General features: G+C 45.5%; 5 protein-coding genes across 5 annotated transcripts; all 5 read right to left on the bottom strand.

Moving 5' to 3' along the window:
- Positions 1–52: 52 nt before the first annotated feature.
- GGS22DRAFT_161325 (mitochondrial carrier) lies at positions 53–2,529 on the bottom strand. Its single transcript, XM_047961075.1, has 5 exons — positions 1,805–2,529; positions 1,377–1,709; positions 980–1,258; positions 777–913; positions 53–717 (listed from the first exon to the last, which is right to left on the bottom strand). The coding sequence occupies exons 1-5, from the start codon at positions 1,811–1,813 to the stop codon at positions 483–485; spliced, it is 993 nt and encodes a 330-aa protein (XP_047819437.1). The 5' UTR covers positions 1,814–2,529; the 3' UTR covers positions 53–482.
- Positions 2,530–3,523: 994 nt separating this feature from the next.
- Positions 3,524–5,297, bottom strand: GGS22DRAFT_161321 (RNA-binding domain-containing protein). The gene is made up of 6 exons (XM_047961074.1): positions 5,010–5,297; positions 4,586–4,642; positions 4,429–4,528; positions 4,147–4,367; positions 4,001–4,071; positions 3,524–3,946 (listed from the first exon to the last, which is right to left on the bottom strand). Exons 1-6 carry the CDS (start codon positions 5,090–5,092, stop codon positions 3,897–3,899), a joined length of 582 nt encoding a protein of 193 aa, XP_047819436.1. The 5' UTR covers positions 5,093–5,297; the 3' UTR covers positions 3,524–3,896.
- Positions 5,298–6,224: 927 nt separating this feature from the next.
- Positions 6,225–9,816, bottom strand: GGS22DRAFT_161318 (MBOAT family protein). Its single transcript, XM_047961073.1, has 8 exons — positions 8,633–9,816; positions 8,338–8,578; positions 8,147–8,268; positions 8,026–8,092; positions 7,805–7,905; positions 7,094–7,705; positions 6,926–7,022; positions 6,225–6,848 (listed from the first exon to the last, which is right to left on the bottom strand). Exons 1-8 carry the CDS (start codon positions 9,071–9,073, stop codon positions 6,511–6,513), a joined length of 2,019 nt encoding a protein of 672 aa, XP_047819435.1. The 5' UTR covers positions 9,074–9,816; the 3' UTR covers positions 6,225–6,510.
- A 228-nt stretch (positions 9,817–10,044) lies between these two features.
- GGS22DRAFT_161317 (calponin homology domain-containing protein) lies at positions 10,045–12,833 on the bottom strand. Its single transcript, XM_047961072.1, has 4 exons — positions 12,381–12,833; positions 12,104–12,314; positions 10,370–12,047; positions 10,045–10,309 (listed from the first exon to the last, which is right to left on the bottom strand). Exons 1-4 carry the CDS (start codon positions 12,401–12,403, stop codon positions 10,275–10,277), a joined length of 1,947 nt encoding a protein of 648 aa, XP_047819434.1. The 5' UTR covers positions 12,404–12,833; the 3' UTR covers positions 10,045–10,274.
- A 1,120-nt stretch (positions 12,834–13,953) lies between these two features.
- GGS22DRAFT_187884 (uncharacterized protein) lies at positions 13,954–14,498 on the bottom strand (the record flags this gene model as incomplete). Its single annotated transcript, XM_047964657.1, has 2 exons — positions 13,954–14,297; positions 14,354–14,498. 2 exons carry the CDS (start codon positions 14,496–14,498, stop codon positions 13,954–13,956), a joined length of 489 nt encoding a protein of 162 aa, XP_047819433.1.
- Between the last annotated feature and the right edge of the window lie 535 nt (positions 14,499–15,033).

The raw sequence follows: 15,033 nt of genomic DNA, 5'->3' as shown, positions 1-15,033 counted from the left end.
CCTACCTAGTACCTATCCATTCAATAAGTAACGAGGAATAGTGTCCAATAAGTTGAAAATCTTTCAAATTCGCTGTACTTTTCTATATAAAACGTTGTCTCGACGCTACCCCAATAGGATGACGACCTCAGACTGCTCATGCCGATAAACTCCCAGCCGTACTTATGTGACATGAATATAGCTCAGGTTACTCTGCGCAATCCATTTTACCATCTCAGCTAGCTAAACCTGGATTTCCATGTTCCTCTATATGTTTATATCTACTTCGTACCCTTGCCTATTTTAATGTTTGATACGCTGTTCCGCATGTCGCATCTGTTACCAAGGAGCACCGACGCCATTCCACTTCTCACTACCTACCCAGCTAGGTAGGCAGGAGTCCTGCACAACCATAGTGCATATCTAAAAACGTAGTGTGAAGTACAGCCCGAATGTAGTCTAGAAAAATAAAGGTATCCAACTAGAATTCAGCTCCTTTCCATCTATAGGACCACCGGCTCTGGCTTCAGGCCAACCAAAAAATCTCTAGTGACTTCAAAACTCAGCCAATTAGCAGCCATACTAGGAGCAACCTTGAGTAGGTTCGGGATAAGGCCCTTATACAACCCGCGCGGGCCTTCCTGTGATATTATCACTCTGACAGCATCGCCTATCGATTTATATTTATAGCCCATGCCAGACATAGTGTTGATTTGAAATCTCCGTCGCAGTACGTCACTGGGTCTCTGTTAGGGAATCATGTCACGAACCAATATGAGAGCGAATATAGTACTCACAATGGATATGTGCAAGTTTGGGCAACAGCACCAGATACGGCGCCAGCAAGGAGCTTTCGTGCCGCGCTAGGGTTCTGATCGCCTTCGGGAGTCAGAACCTTACGGACGAATTCATATGTCATGAAGTTCAATCCTACCTAAGACACCGTTAGCAACCCTTACTTACATGGGTATAGCACCGCATGTGAAAACTAAAAACTCACATATGGAGCCACTCCAGCAACAGTAGGTATTATACCACGATATAATGCCGGTACGCCGCCCTCTTCTTTATACATCACCGACATCGTGGTCCACATTCCTGGTAGCTTCTCCTTCGTTGTATGACCGAGCGCCGCGAATGATGCCGATTGAATAGATAGTCGAGTTCGCACGATGTCAAGCGGGTACGTGAAGAAGACAGAGGTGATTCCCGCGATGCCACCGCAGATAAGCCTCTCAAAAGGAGACAAAGGGGCTCCGGGGTACTTCTCGAAGAAGTGCTGCGATTGTTGTTAGTTGGGTTAACTTGCAATTGCCTCTCTTCATAGTAGGCATCGTGCATCCATCACAGCCTGGATTGAGTTGCAACGTATATAACAGTGTGCGTAAAGAACTCACCCGCTTGTAGAGATTATAGCTGCCGAACTGCACCGCAGAGTAGGGGACGATACGAATACAATTGGTTCCGTTACCAGCCATAAAACCTCTCCAGCCTTCTTCCCTCCACATCTTGGCAAGCGCCTTTCCTACTGATAGTTTATATTCATTGCGACCAGCACTTTGTACTTGAAAAAGAATTTTTAGACGCTCGAGAGGGGATACGACTGTCCGCGATACGGCACCGGCGACACCACCGGCGCAGAAAGCAGCGACTACCGGTTGTGAAACGAAATCGTTGAATTGGCTGCCTTTGTTTCCATCGGCGTATTTAGCCTTGACGTCTTCCGAGCTCTGGAGGGTTTCAGTAAGCTGCTGCTACTAATACGTGTCCCGTTTTTCTTTCCCAATTGAAAGGCCATGCTACAATTAAAACGGAGGAGACATACAGCAGCCATATTGGAACCTCAGCCGCAAGAAGACCAAGAAGACGAGAGGAAGTCGGTCGGCGCAACGGAAGGGAGCAGGCGGCGTGTAATTCGCACGAGGCTGAAGCAGGGGGCCGAGAATTTTGCGCGCGGCTGATACTTGTGCATGTATATCGGGAAAGAGATATTTTTCGGATATGACGATTATGGCGACAATGTGATTTCTATCGAGAATAGCTTGACGATGCGGGCGACATAGTCGAGCTTGTTGGTCGGGCTATCGAGGGCAAACATAGGTGACGGCGGTAACTGCGCAGGATTCCCAAATAACCTCCAGAGGTGGTTTGCTCAGGCGCGTCGCTCTATGTTCCGTTTGGTCAGATCATCGAATTGACCAAGTTACATAGAGCACTCATGATCGTTCCACCTCTTGGATATATGCTATAGATCAATACCACTTTATTGCGGAAGAAGAAAGCGAGCGTATACGATATGATACTTTAACGGCGAGACGAATGAAAAGACCAAAGGGGTGAGAAGGAGAAGAAAAGCTTAAGAGCTAGGAATTTTAAGCTACGAAAGATAGGATGGCAGGACGCAGTTGCTAAGGTTTGAGTGGTTGAACGGGAAGGAAGTCGGCCAGTCGGAACTTGGAGAAAATTTGGATTTGGGTCTTAAGGAGAGGGGGAACCTTGGGAACTTGGAAGTCACTTGCTGAACTCACCTGAGACTTTTTTACTGACAAATATTAACTGCAAGTGACCGTAGCACCTTGCTATTTATGCATCTATTAATATTAAAAATTAAGATGCTAATAGTATTAGAAGAAATTAGGAGGACCTAGATGGGATTTAGCAAGGACCCATATACTATATTACGTATTAATATTTTACTGACATTTAGATTTTACGAAGCCGTTGAACTTCAACTAAATTCAAACGAGTACCTACAGAAAGGAACATCCATCAGTTTCTAGGTTCCAAGAATTCAAGCGAATAAACATATTCTATGAGCGTACAACTAAATTTATAACAGTGAGGTAGGTAGGTAGGATAGAACAGAATTGTCCTTCGAGTTGATCCTCGGCATTGAGATCAGCCCCGTAGAGCTTGGACAAAGCGGAACATTGATGCATCTAGTAGGCCAATACAAGGCTCAGGTCTTACGGAATCAACTCTAGGTTTGAGGATTCTCTGCATCGAGCACGACAATGCACTGTAAGAGGACGTATTCCTCCTTACATCCGTTGATCCTTGTGCTATTATGACGTGACTAGACATGAGGGAGGTCTGGCAAGATTGGGTACAGCTGTCATTCGACTTGAATATGCATGAGATCTTCATTTTAATACGTATTTTCTGGTTGGTTACATACCTATGTAGCTTCTCCATTAATGCCCACATGTATGTATGTACATACATAATTATCATAGCATAATGCATACATTAAGGTTAACAAAGCTTCTTCGCATTAGAGGTCTAGGACGAGTACGTGTTAGCGTGGATAGCTCTAGCCTCTAGATGAAGCTCTAAACATGCAATATACTTGATAAAGCTGTCTTCCAGGTTCGGATAGCTTTACTATTTAGATTATATTATAACAATTGAGGAATTGAGTCTTGGAGTGAAGAGCAGGGAGGTGAAGTAACAACATATTATATGTATAGTTACCTATGGTTTTAGCTATTATGTGAATACCAAAGAGGACTGGATTTACAACGCCAACTACTAGAATACGAAATCAGAAGAACTGCATTGCATTCGCCTTAAACTATGAAGTTGACTAACTACCTAGCTGGAGAAAACCTCGTCGTTTAGGCACATATCTGGCTACCTAGCTGCATTCATGATCCACCTAGTAACCTTTTTGCTGTCTCAAATAGAAAATCCTCACGGTCTCAGTGGCATCGTTTCCGGATTCAGTCTTTCAATTAATAGTCGGATAACTGCCTCGTACGTCGGTCGATGAAATCGAAACTAAAAGATGAGTTACAGCCCAATGTAGAAAAGCAATTACCAAACACCCGTGTGACATAGGAGAACTTTTTAATGTTTCACACGTTGCTGATGCGACTCGCCGTCGCAGTGTAAGATAGCCAGGCCAGTTATACTTATCACTCTGCAACGTCCAGGTCCTCGTGTTGGGGCGGAGGGCTATCGACAGCTATACCAATCGTTAGCACGTTGTCCGTTGCGTTCAAAATGAAGATGCACTTACCCTTTCGGTCATCGCCATTGGTGCCATTGTCACGGCGGTCGCGGTCGTCTCTGTCGTCACGGTCGCGGTCACTATCGGGTTTGACTGTAAGCTTCAACTCGATCGAGGACTGAGTCGGGTCAGTGATAGGAGACATGGATCCATACCGAGTATCCGGACTGCGAGAGCGGTCACGCGTGTCACGACGGTCACGGTCGTAATCGCGGTCGCGGTCTCGTCGATCGTCCTTACGAGGAGAGTAATCACGAGTGCTACGACGGGGTGACGGAGAACGTCCGCGGCGTGGGGATCTAGCTCCACGGTCGCGTCGCTCACGGTCACGACCACTATCGAATCGCCAGGACGCAGAAGGAGGAGTACGAGCCCACTACATATTTGTTAGTTATCAATACTCATGAAGCAAATAGATAGTTGTCAAGACAACTCACCTCAATTTTCAGAAGATCATCACGACCGATGCGCTTGTTATGCATCTCATGGTACGCATCATCAGCATCACGACGATCTTCATACTCCACGAAAGCAAACCTAGAAGTTTCAGTCAGAATCGAACAGTTGTGGTGATGTTAGATTGGTTTCACTTACAGTCTACTAGACGCAGATCGTGGTGCTGGAATATCACAGCGGACAAGACGACCATAGCTAAAGAAGTTTGATGTCAGCAAACACGCCGAAAAGGTAACTTTCCCAATGATATATGATATATATTTATATTTGCATCGAGTGCAACAATTTTCGAATTCCCATCGCGATGGTTAGGGGGACGTGGAACGATGGATCTAAGTATTTCTGACGCTATACGACCGCTCGATCGAAATAGATGGAATGCTGAGATGGATACGGAGGGCGTGGAAGGCAGAAGCGTAGACAAGAAGACGGATCGAGGACTCGAACGAAGCCGAGAACGACGAAGCGAGGTCGGGGTGAGGACGAGGAGAAGGCAGGTGACATCGGACACCGCATCCGTAGGACGGTCGATCGATTCACCGACGAGGATTATAGGACATACCGTTCGAATTCGTAGGCGAGGTCTCTAGCACGCGTACCGTGGCTGAAGCCAGTCACGTACAGAGTAGTACCACCTCGAGACATGATGGCTACTAGATACTTTTAAGAGTAAGAAGAGGATTGAATGAAAAATGGGTTGATGAGAGAAAAGTGAGAAAAAGGAAAGCCCCGACGAAGTTTCAAGTCGAAGAGGCAAGAGTTGATCATCAAGGTCGCGTGTTTAGCGATGAAATTGATGAAGGACTAATGGTAGGATTAGTTCGCGGAAAGAGTTGAAGTTGGCCAGTGGTTGGCTGAAACCATAAAATTTGCTTTCAAAGGGGAACGGCAAATTATCGGGGGAAACAACATTAGCTGTCATTGCCTTTCTATACAGTGTCAATTCAGTTGGTAAGAGCAGAAACATTTGCATGGCGCTATGATTCGATGACGTAGCTGCGTGGTTAGTGGTCTTCCATTGTTCTTTCTATGGGTTCTTTCTATATGTTTGTACATGAACAAGGGAAAGGTGCCTGCAAGTATCTCTTCTCTATCTTAAACTGAGAAGTTACAGTGAAGTACAGTTTATTCAATCGTAAAGTAGAAAGTAACACGGAGCTGGCAGACAGTCGTTCATGCTCATTCATAGAAGCATTGGTACAATTAGGTATATTAGTATTTCGGTCTTCTGATTGGTTCCTCGTCTTAAAGGCTACAGTTTCCGAAAACAGTGTTATAGTCTTCAAGGTTATAGACGGTCTTTGAATAAGCATATTGTTTGCATGTTTCAACTATCAACTTTTTTGACACTAGTCTGTCAAATTCAACAATTACTAGCTTGCTTACCCAGTATATATTAATTATAACACCTCTAGTTAGTATTATGCGACAGTCTGAGGTATGCTGATATCACCAAATTTGCAAAACCTGATGTGCTGCATAAGCGCTGCATGAGCCATAAAGTCGGGATAGCATTACGGAACATAATGTGTAAGCGTGAGAGGTAAGACGAGCCCTACCTAACTGATAGGAATAACCTGAAATATCAACATATTCTGGTTCCCGTTCTACAAAATATGTATGTCATCAAATACCCAACCGTATGAGAATTTTCGAGAACCTCGATCCAATCAATGTTCCCTAATACTATTCACTCTAGCCACTACCAACTTGCTTACCCGAGGTAAATACAGGTATCCAAAAGCGTGTTTCAATCAGTTGTAGCGATTATTATTACGGTTTATTTATTTCTTGAGTTATCTCGCAGTACCTAGGTCCTAGGTACCTAGGCAGCTAGGGTAGAGGAACCTCATAACCCAATCGTAGATTTAGGGGAGAATAGCGACAAATACCGCTTCTACCGAAGACATAGTCTCATACTTTAATACCGAAGTTAATATAACACCTTGAACTCCAAGTGCCCCTAGTCCTTCCCAATGTATCTAGTCTCAAGCACACCATAATGTCATTTGCTCTCGCTTCCGGTGCCCTCTATAACGCCAATATATACAGTGCGCAGTATATCAGAGGATCAAGTACAAACTACACAGTAAACTAGGTCCAGTGAAGATCCCGATCCAAAATATCATATTTCCCACCGTCTTCTGGTTGCGAAGCCACTTCGTCCGGCTCATTCTCACGAGTGGGAGTTGGCACATCTGCAAAATAAGCAGATAACCGCGAAGTTTCTTGAATATACACCACATGACAAGCTCGTGAACGCAAGCTGACAGGAAGAACGTGATGAGTGTTGCAGTATGCTTGTTAACTCGCATGGATGAGATTGAACTGTGATATACGTGTCGTAGGAGAAAATTGTGGACAGGACGGTTCCAGTCGCGTGCGTATTGGTCCCAGGAAACTACATAGATGTGAGTAACCTCATACATAGATATAGACAAATTTCAAAGTTGTATGAGTTGATAGGTTCCAACATACCGGAGTTCCACCACGCGTCATAGAAGCTTCTATCCGCAAAGGAAGTAAGCTCGGCGAGTATATTAAGGACTGTCTCCCAGATCAAATACCAAGCCAGCTAGAAAAAAACAGTAAGCGACGTGACCAATTGAATAGAGAATATTAGCCAAAGTGAGGGTGGATGCTTACTAGGTACTCCATCATGAAAGGGAAAATAAGGTCACTCAATAACCATGGGAATTCTCGAAACCTCTGAGCAACTGTCCAACCTGCCTCCTTCATGGATACAGTTCTCATCACGACGGGGTAGATAGAAGCTTGGGAGATCATGATCATAACAAATATAATACCGAAAAGAGCACAAGTTTTCTCAGCCACGTATGACCAATCGATAGTCTCAGACCGAGGATACTGCAGCTCATATACAACGGTAGGCAATACAATATATTCGTAATGATTCCAGAATGTAAGGTTGTTTGGATAATAATGTGTTGGGTCCGTCGCTTTGCCCCGGAGCTCATCCGTGAGTGCATCAGCCTCCCACTTTATCAGTCTCTCGAAGACTTGTAATTGTTCCATATCGAGCGGGTCCGCTGCTTCGATTGCATGGAATATATTCTCAATATCATCTTTATCGGCCGATCTAGATTTTGACAATGAATGCCGCCTTTCATGGTACTCATCTGCAGACGGAGGGTGGGCGAGGTGAGATGTGGACAGAGTAGAAACACGCGGGCTTGTGAGCGAAGGAGATGTGACTGGCGAGATACTCTCTAGTTGTTTCAACTTCAGCAAGAGGCTCTAGGGATCCATAGATTAGCGAAATAATAGTGAAAAGGAGTGTTTCGAGTGGGTTATACAAGGAGTGACACCATCGGTAAAATAAGGGTATATACTCACTCGGCGTTTTTTATATACCGATGAAAGGTGGCCGTTATAGAAGGCATAGGAATGCTGCTTCATTAACATCACAAGGCCGTGGAGAACGAAGAAGACAGTATCTGTAATAGAAAATAATTAGCACATATTCTTGTTTCGGAGTTTCAGGGTTCAACAAGGGGCACCACCGGCGACTTGGTTAAGAGGATAAAGGAGACATTGGTGCTGGTAAGGTTTCTTACGCGTCCATGGCCAGTCCCTCACAAGCGTGAGGCCAACCACACTTGCGATGAAAAAGGTTTGCCATATCTATAAAAATGGTTAATTAAAGAGGCATTAGGTATAAGCTATGATGCAACTCACGTTTTGTAGTACCCAGCCTGATCTATTCCAATCGATATAATGAAGGAATACGAGGCGTTGAATAAGCCAACTCACCCCAGTCATGCCGCACATGACTCCATCGGAGAACAAGAGGACAACCACTATGTCAATGGTTAATCGTTGCATATCATACCAGATATAGTGGTTGGTTTTCTAGGATATAGACTTACCATCTCTTCGAAACATAGACTTCATAATCTCATTGGTGCCTAGTGGGTTTCCTGTTTTCCTCCAATTCTCCGCTCCCATCTTAATGATATAGATGGCCAAGCCGATCCAGAAAAGAACATAAAAGCCGTGAAATGGGCTATTCGCAGTATCCTGGTTTTGCCTGTCGAAAGCCGAGAACTGCCTAGTGAAAACCATGTCACGAAGTTTCTCACCTCGACTTGGTGATAACTTCTCTTTCTCCTATCATACTCATAATTTTAGCGTTGCCTAAAGGTATATAAAATTGGTACTTACCCTTTCCAAACCCCTCCTTAGAATTTCCCGGAGTTCTGCGTCATCACTAGCCACCACGTAGGTTTTCTTTCCCTTGGCCGAAGAACGAAACTCGGGGGCGGACAATGATTGATGAAGCTGCTCGGAGCTTGACTTTTGATTGAGTTCTGGATTATCTAGCGGTAGGATCTCGGGCGTATCCGATGCTGAATTGTCATATGAGTCTAGCTCTGCCCTGCGTCGTAATAGGACCGGTTGCGGTAGATTGTCCCTAGCCTCATAACCTGAATCACTGTTGCTATCCGACGGCGTATCTGGCGGGTGATGTACAGCCCTCAAAGCTTCCGCTAGAGCGGTTGGGTGCTGCGTTTCATGTTTAGAGTGTCCGTCATAAGCATTGAAGCCTCTAGAAATCGGATCGGGATTGTGTTCAGCCGGTCGGGGCCCCTCTGCTGAAGACATATTTACCTATCTCCAAAACGGCGAGAGTCTCTGACTACAGTCAGACACCGGTATAGTGGAGAACGAGTTTAATTAATAGCTATAATATAATAGCAATTGACCGGAACCCTCGGTACTAAGAGTATAAGTAGATGGGCTGCTTGTCTCGATAGAAAGAGATGGGAAGCTGAATGGGGTTCAAGGGGATTGTCAACTTTATTATTATTAATTATGAATGGATGTTCGGGATGTGGCCATTTATATGGTTACAGTGCCTGGACTTGTCGAATCATAAACCACAATTCACTTGATGATCTCGTTCATTCGGATCGTGTCCAGTCTTCTGTGTCGCCACCTGATTTCAGCACGGTCGGCGCAACCGGGCGAAATCGTTCTCGTTTTAAGTACTAGGTAACAAAGCTTCCGTATAACCCGGTTGGAGCCCGATGATAGGAATATTGGAAGATTGGATGATTGATTACCTAGGTTCCTAACTAAGGTACCTATTTAATAAACTCCTTGATTGAAAGCCTGAGCTATGCCGATCTGACCGGCGACGTCGGAATAAATATAAGATCTTTATTAGAGGGGCTAGGAAGAACCGCTAGAAGAGGTTGGAATAACAGTAGTAGGTATGTTTCGTATTGCCTAGTAGGAGGCTAGCGTGGTAATAATCAATACCTATAAATGTAAATCCATATCAGCAAAACCCGACTTTAAATCAATGTCTTTGTTCCTTCTTTTAGTTTAACAATAGCATCTCCGTCAGCCTCGGACAGCAGGAACATTCGACGTAATATGATTGTCATCCTCCTATAACTGACGGACCGTTGGTGACAAAAGGGCGGGGCACCGTTACACTGCATAACGCCTACAAACTTCGAAAATGCAGTCAACTTATAGGTACATCTATAAGTACCTAATAGCCTAGGTAGGTGTTTTTATAGGCGTAGAAATACTACGTAGGTACATAGTTACCTATCTACATACCTGGAAGGCAAGAAATAAATCACTCAATGTAAGAATATACTCATTTTCTGATCTATAAAATAAAATAAAGGAACGATGCCTGAGTGAAGACTGCATTCGCAACTTAGTAAGGCTAATAGGCAACGCAATAAGCTTAAACGTATCATCGTCAGATTCTCCCTAACTTTTCCAGTAACCTAGACCCTTCGCTCATTCATTGCGTTGTGAGAGAAACGGAAAACGGAATTTCCATCTACTGCATCTTCTCGTGAGTTGCCATAAGAGAACCTATAACCCATAGTTAGCAATAATTTCGTCGCTCTCAGTTTGAAAGACTGGGCATCTTACCGATAAATGTGGTAACCAGTCTACTCCGGACTTGGCAGATATCCTCGGGGACCAGCCAGATAGTTGCACCCATCTTTCTGGCAATGCTGATACTAAGCTTGGCATTCAAGTATGCGTCTTCATCAGTCTGACCAGGGGTGACAAGGTCATAATCAACATAGCTACTCTTCATGCCGTTTAGGACGTCTAGGAAGAAAATACCGCTGCCGATAGCGGGGTCCTTGAAGGACCGGACCGACGAATTTCGGCCTCCTTTACGAGACATTTCATTAGCCCATCTCACCATCTCGGCATCAGTGATCTCCCGCTTCCCAAGACGTTGTGCTAAAGCTGAGAGCGTCAGGGTTATATCCTTTCGCATGAGCTGCCAGACGAGACCCAACGTGAGCAGCTTGGTCCCATCAGTGATATCCGCACCCTGAATTCCAACAAGGGAGAATCCATTCTGTTTGCCAAGTTCGATAGCATAGTTTGTGTTCTCAATGGCCTTGAATCTCATCAACTCGCCACCATGGGCAGGCCTCTTGTTTACGTGTCTCCAGTTTACTGATCCCTTGATAACCTTGTCGTAAGCTTGTAATAGAATAGAGCCGTCGCGAAGATCGTCGAAGAAGGAAACGACCGCTGGTTGTACGTCCAGACTATTCATCCACAATGTGAACACTCGAGCTTCCCGTTCACCTTCAGCATCGAAGTCTTCTACCTCTTGCTTCTCCTCTTCAGTAATCGGGTCTAGAGCTGGATGGGTGTTGAACAAGTTGGCAACAAAAGCTAGGTTGAGCTTAGGATTTCCTGCCACGAGGGAGGTAGGCGTTAAGAACTTTCGGCAACCAAGCTTGTCGGCGTCAACCAATACTTGTTCCGCCCGTTGCAATAAATCGCGCGTTTGAAGAGGAGCTCTGCTACAGCCGTAATCCCGTCCAATCTGTGCTAGCAGAACTGTGTAATTCTCTCCATCCTTCACGTCGGTCGAGAAATTACCGACTCGGCGTTGCCAGCCGGCTGCCTTGAGATGGTAGTTGAACCATCTTAGAAGGATCTGTTCTGGCGGTAATCGTAGAAACTGTTCTAGCGTCTCGTCGTCCTCGAGTAATCTGTAAAGTTCGGGGTGAAGTTTGATATCAATCTTTCCTAGGAGACCTCGGCGGATGATCTGCCAAATCAGACCTAGAATCAAATGCTCGCGGACCTCTATGATATCACCGCTACCAATATTGACGACGGAACACCCAATACCTTTAGCAGATTCGATGACTATGTTGTTGTTCTCTGTCATATGGAACGCATTCAATTTCTTGATCTTCCTGCCGGGGACATTCATTACACGTTCGTCGATCGTGTCCGGGACGCTGTCATTGATAAGTTTAGCAAGTACAAGACCATCTTTGCACTCGTCAAACATCTCGAAGGTGTCGGTTGGGAAGGGCAACCGGCTCCCAATATCAGGATCACCAGCCAATACGGCGTTGATGTGGCGAGTGAATTCGGTTCGCTCATCCTCGTTGATAGTGTGAGTGACGTTGGCACTAGAGCCTTGTACATGGATCTTGCCGATGCTTGCTTTGGAGGAATGTCCACCTGTCCTCTGAGCTACAACACCTGCCGGAGAAGATGGCGCGGCGCCACCGGTATTCATGCGTCGTTGTGCGGGAGACGATTCGCGCAGCTTTGCGATCAACTTAACGAATATCAGCACTATAAGCGGGGGTTATCGCGGAACCATCTACTACTCACGCCGACATAATCTTCGAGTTCGACCCTCCTCGAAGAGTCAAGGTCAACTTCTTTCAGGGCTTGTCTCACAACATCGTATGGCTGTCGCTCGCTTTGCTGAGTAGCCTTGATGGCAGTAGCTTCGTCGAGGTAACCTTTGTCGTCGACATCGAGTCTGCGGAAAGCGTCCGTTAAGGAGAAGATGTCACCTTGTTCGAATTGAGGATATTTCCTGGTGATAATCGATTAGCTTGGCGACAAAAAAAGAAAATTAGAAAATTAGCTCTTGAAAAAGTACCTCTGAAGCTTGATGACGTTCATGACCAATAGATCCGGACTTAGGGAGTCGGTAGTGACGGTTGATTGGACAAAATGGTTGAATAACAAAATGACAATTCACGATGTTTTCGCGTACCGGTCTTGCGGAATTACCTGCAATCGTTATGTATGTAGCAAAGACTTGAGGAAAGGTTACCGGATTTCGATATAGTGCAGTTTATGTAAATGATGATGAGAAGCTCTCAAAGCTCAAATGTGTACTGCCTAGATCAGGCTACCTTCGGGTAGGAAGTCAGAAAGTAAGGGCCAACATTAGAAAACGTATAGGAGGTTTCGGCGGGGGAGGGGGGCAAGCGCCGCAATTGTTACTGCTGCGACACCGACGTAATTTCTTTATTTCCCCCCTGGGTCTTGGTCTTGGCTACCTTGGCAAAGCCACAAGCCACAGCAACTTGCGTAAGGCTAAGCGTGTACCTAAGTATATCCTAATTTAGGGCAGGCAGCAGGCAGCAGTCAGAGTCGGATGTGGTGGAAATGGAAGGGTTGCACAAAGTAAGTATAGGTACGTACTGTAGGGACATACATACATAATCCGGTAGGCACTGTATACATTTGGATACCTCTAATGTACCTGCTACCGATCCCACGGAACGTCAAGTATATAGTGGGTAACGAAGATGAAGCTATTCTCACTTATTACAATTATCCGTGTGTGATTCGGGAATGCAGTATCATCTAGTTAGTTAAAATAGCTTCTACGGATGTTCCGAATGCATGCTACGTGTACCTAGTATGATGTAGCTATACAACTTGGAAGTACAAGATGTTCGATAAAGACTGTTTACACCGTGTGGCTTTATAATAGAGCTAAACTGGGGATCCGTACTGCAGTTGCTTCCCCGCTCTTCAGAAGGTCTATAGTGATCTCCAAGTGTTTCCACCAGACAGCACAACGAATCTATACCCAACGAGCCAACCTGCCAACGTAATACAAAGGCAGGTAATCGGCGTGTGTCTTGTCCTGATAGTACAAGTGAGACTCAAGACTTGATATTATTGATTATCATTAAGTACATGATATGTTCGGTCGAACAAATTTCCATGACGACAGTTCAACCCTCTTTTCCTCCATATGTACGAGGACAAGTATGTTTGGGGACTCGCAAACATGCACTCTTGTGATACAAGATAGGAGAGCTAGGCAAGATCAGCCAAGTCAATGAATCCCTAATATTTGGACGGTCGTCCAGAAGAATAGAATCCGAGAACAGGGATATAGATGGCTCCGTCTCAGGATGCGGGCTCTAGAAGTTGGAGTATCGCAACTCCTTAGTTGGAAGATGATCGAACAAGGACGTTCTTAGCAGTTTGTTCCAGCTCCGGGTAGACTAACCCCTCGATGCGTACGACTATCTCAACCCAGGCGTCGATTGTCGTCCCTGGTCGATATAGGTCGTGTTCCGTTGCCGTCGATAGGTAATCCCGATCCGCGACGCACGAGTGTTTCTTTGGCCATGCTGACAGCCCAACGCTACCATATCGAAATGTCGCACTTGATACGTCATTTACGGCCATCCCTAAATCCCTGAACTCTACGCTGCGCCGAAGATGGTATCAGGGGCAATGGTGAAGTTCATACGTGGCCCGGCGAATTGGTTGTACTTGGTCTCGGCCTTTCCGGTATAATTCCACCAGGTCGACGATGTGTTCAGGTCAGTAAACTTGAGGCTGACTTGAATCTGAGGTCGAGAGTGCGTTTCATTGGTCGCATTATTCGGCAAGAGGAGCTTTGCAACGACAGAATATTCGGTTCCCGAATCCTCGAGATTAGTACAAGCTCTGTAGTCGGCACCCTCGCCTTGTCCGTTACAGTACGCCTTGAACGACGGTTTGGCAGGGTGCGCCGTGCCATTCCCAATACCAGTCACGTTGAAATCTAAAATGAATAAATAAGCAAAGAGGGTGGGATAATCGGAACTCTTAGGAATTTACCATAGGAGCATGCTCCCTTCGAGCAACCAGCGCCCCATTCTGTCACCGTCCAATTCCAGGCCAGGGTGTTAGCCGCGATCCGCATCACGCCCGCCGATGCGGTACTGGCGCCGGCCACGGTAGCTAAGAGAGAAGAAATACGCATATTGACGAAATAACAGCAATGCTTTTTAACGAAAGACTAAAGGGTGGCTAGTTCGAAGTACCGGAAGTAATATCGAAACTTATATTAAAACAATGAGTGTGATGATATCACAGACCGACCAGCATATGGGCTCAGAGAGGAGTTAAGGAGAGTCACGAACTTTTAAATGACAATTTGACCAACCAACACTGCAATCATGCTTTGTTGAAAGTAACATTCTTGGCCGCTTGGTTCCTGTCGATTGCTTCTTGAAAGGAAACCAGGTGGACCTGATTCACTCGTGCAAGGTTGCAGGCAAAAATGGTAATATGGAGAATGTCCGTCAGTATCCCTGCGTCTCTACGTCGATCAAAGGGATATGAACCCGCGCCATTGGTGAGCGAAGAAGCCAAGCGCGATGGCGCTAGGTTATTCTCATGTCTGGTTGTCGATCCATCCCTATGGGGAATTAATCCAAGAAAGAGGAAATAAAAGGGGGCTTCCTCAAACTCCTACAGGATAGAGGTACTTCGGCATATGCAAGGACATAGGTTGC

This window comes from Annulohypoxylon maeteangense (genome assembly GCF_022496945.1).
Source record: "Annulohypoxylon maeteangense strain CBS 123835 unplaced genomic scaffold GGS22scaffold_7, whole genome shotgun sequence".
Lineage (NCBI taxonomy): Eukaryota > Fungi > Ascomycota > Sordariomycetes > Xylariales > Hypoxylaceae > Annulohypoxylon > Annulohypoxylon maeteangense.
The sequence above is the reverse complement of the archived record's forward strand: the minus strand, read 5'-3'. Positions and strand labels throughout refer to the sequence as shown.

Excerpts from the sequence above, each read along its gene's own strand:
- GGS22DRAFT_161325 (XM_047961075.1), bottom strand. Across the intron at positions 914-979 it reads TTGCTGGAGTGGCTCCATAT|GTAGGATTGAACTTCATGAC; the intron begins GTGAGTTTTTAG and ends ACGGTGTCTTAG. Across the intron at positions 718-776 it reads CAAACTTGCACATATCCATT|TGACGTACTGCGACGGAGAT; the intron begins GTGAGTACTATA and ends ACAGAGACCCAG.
- GGS22DRAFT_161318 (XM_047961073.1), bottom strand. The coding sequence starts at position 9,073 with ATGTCTTCAGCAGAGGGGCCCCGACCGGCTGAACACAATCCCGATCCG. Across the intron at positions 8,269-8,337 it reads GTCTATGTTTCGAAGAGATG|TGGTTGTCCTCTTGTTCTCC; the intron begins GTAAGTCTATAT and ends CCATTGACATAG. Across the intron at positions 7,023-7,093 it reads CTTTCATGATGGAGTACCTA|CTGGCTTGGTATTTGATCTG; the intron begins GTAAGCATCCAC and ends GTTTTTTTCTAG.
- GGS22DRAFT_161317 (XM_047961072.1), bottom strand. The coding sequence starts at position 12,403 with ATGAACGTCATCAAGCTTCAGAG. Across the intron at positions 12,048-12,103 it reads AACTCGAAGATTATGTCGGC|TTGATCGCAAAGCTGCGCGA; the intron begins GTGAGTAGTAGA and ends ATATTCGTTAAG. Across the intron at positions 10,310-10,369 it reads ACTGGTTACCACATTTATCG|GTTCTCTTATGGCAACTCAC; the intron begins GTAAGATGCCCA and ends TATGGGTTATAG.
- GGS22DRAFT_161321 (XM_047961074.1), bottom strand. The coding sequence starts at position 5,092 with ATGTCTCGAGGTGGTACTACTCTGTACGTGACTGGCTTCAGCCACGGT. Across the intron at positions 4,368-4,428 it reads ATGATCTTCTGAAAATTGAG|TGGGCTCGTACTCCTCCTTC; the intron begins GTGAGTTGTCTT and ends ACAAATATGTAG. Across the intron at positions 3,947-4,000 it reads CAATGGCGATGACCGAAAGG|CTGTCGATAGCCCTCCGCCC; the intron begins GTAAGTGCATCT and ends CGATTGGTATAG.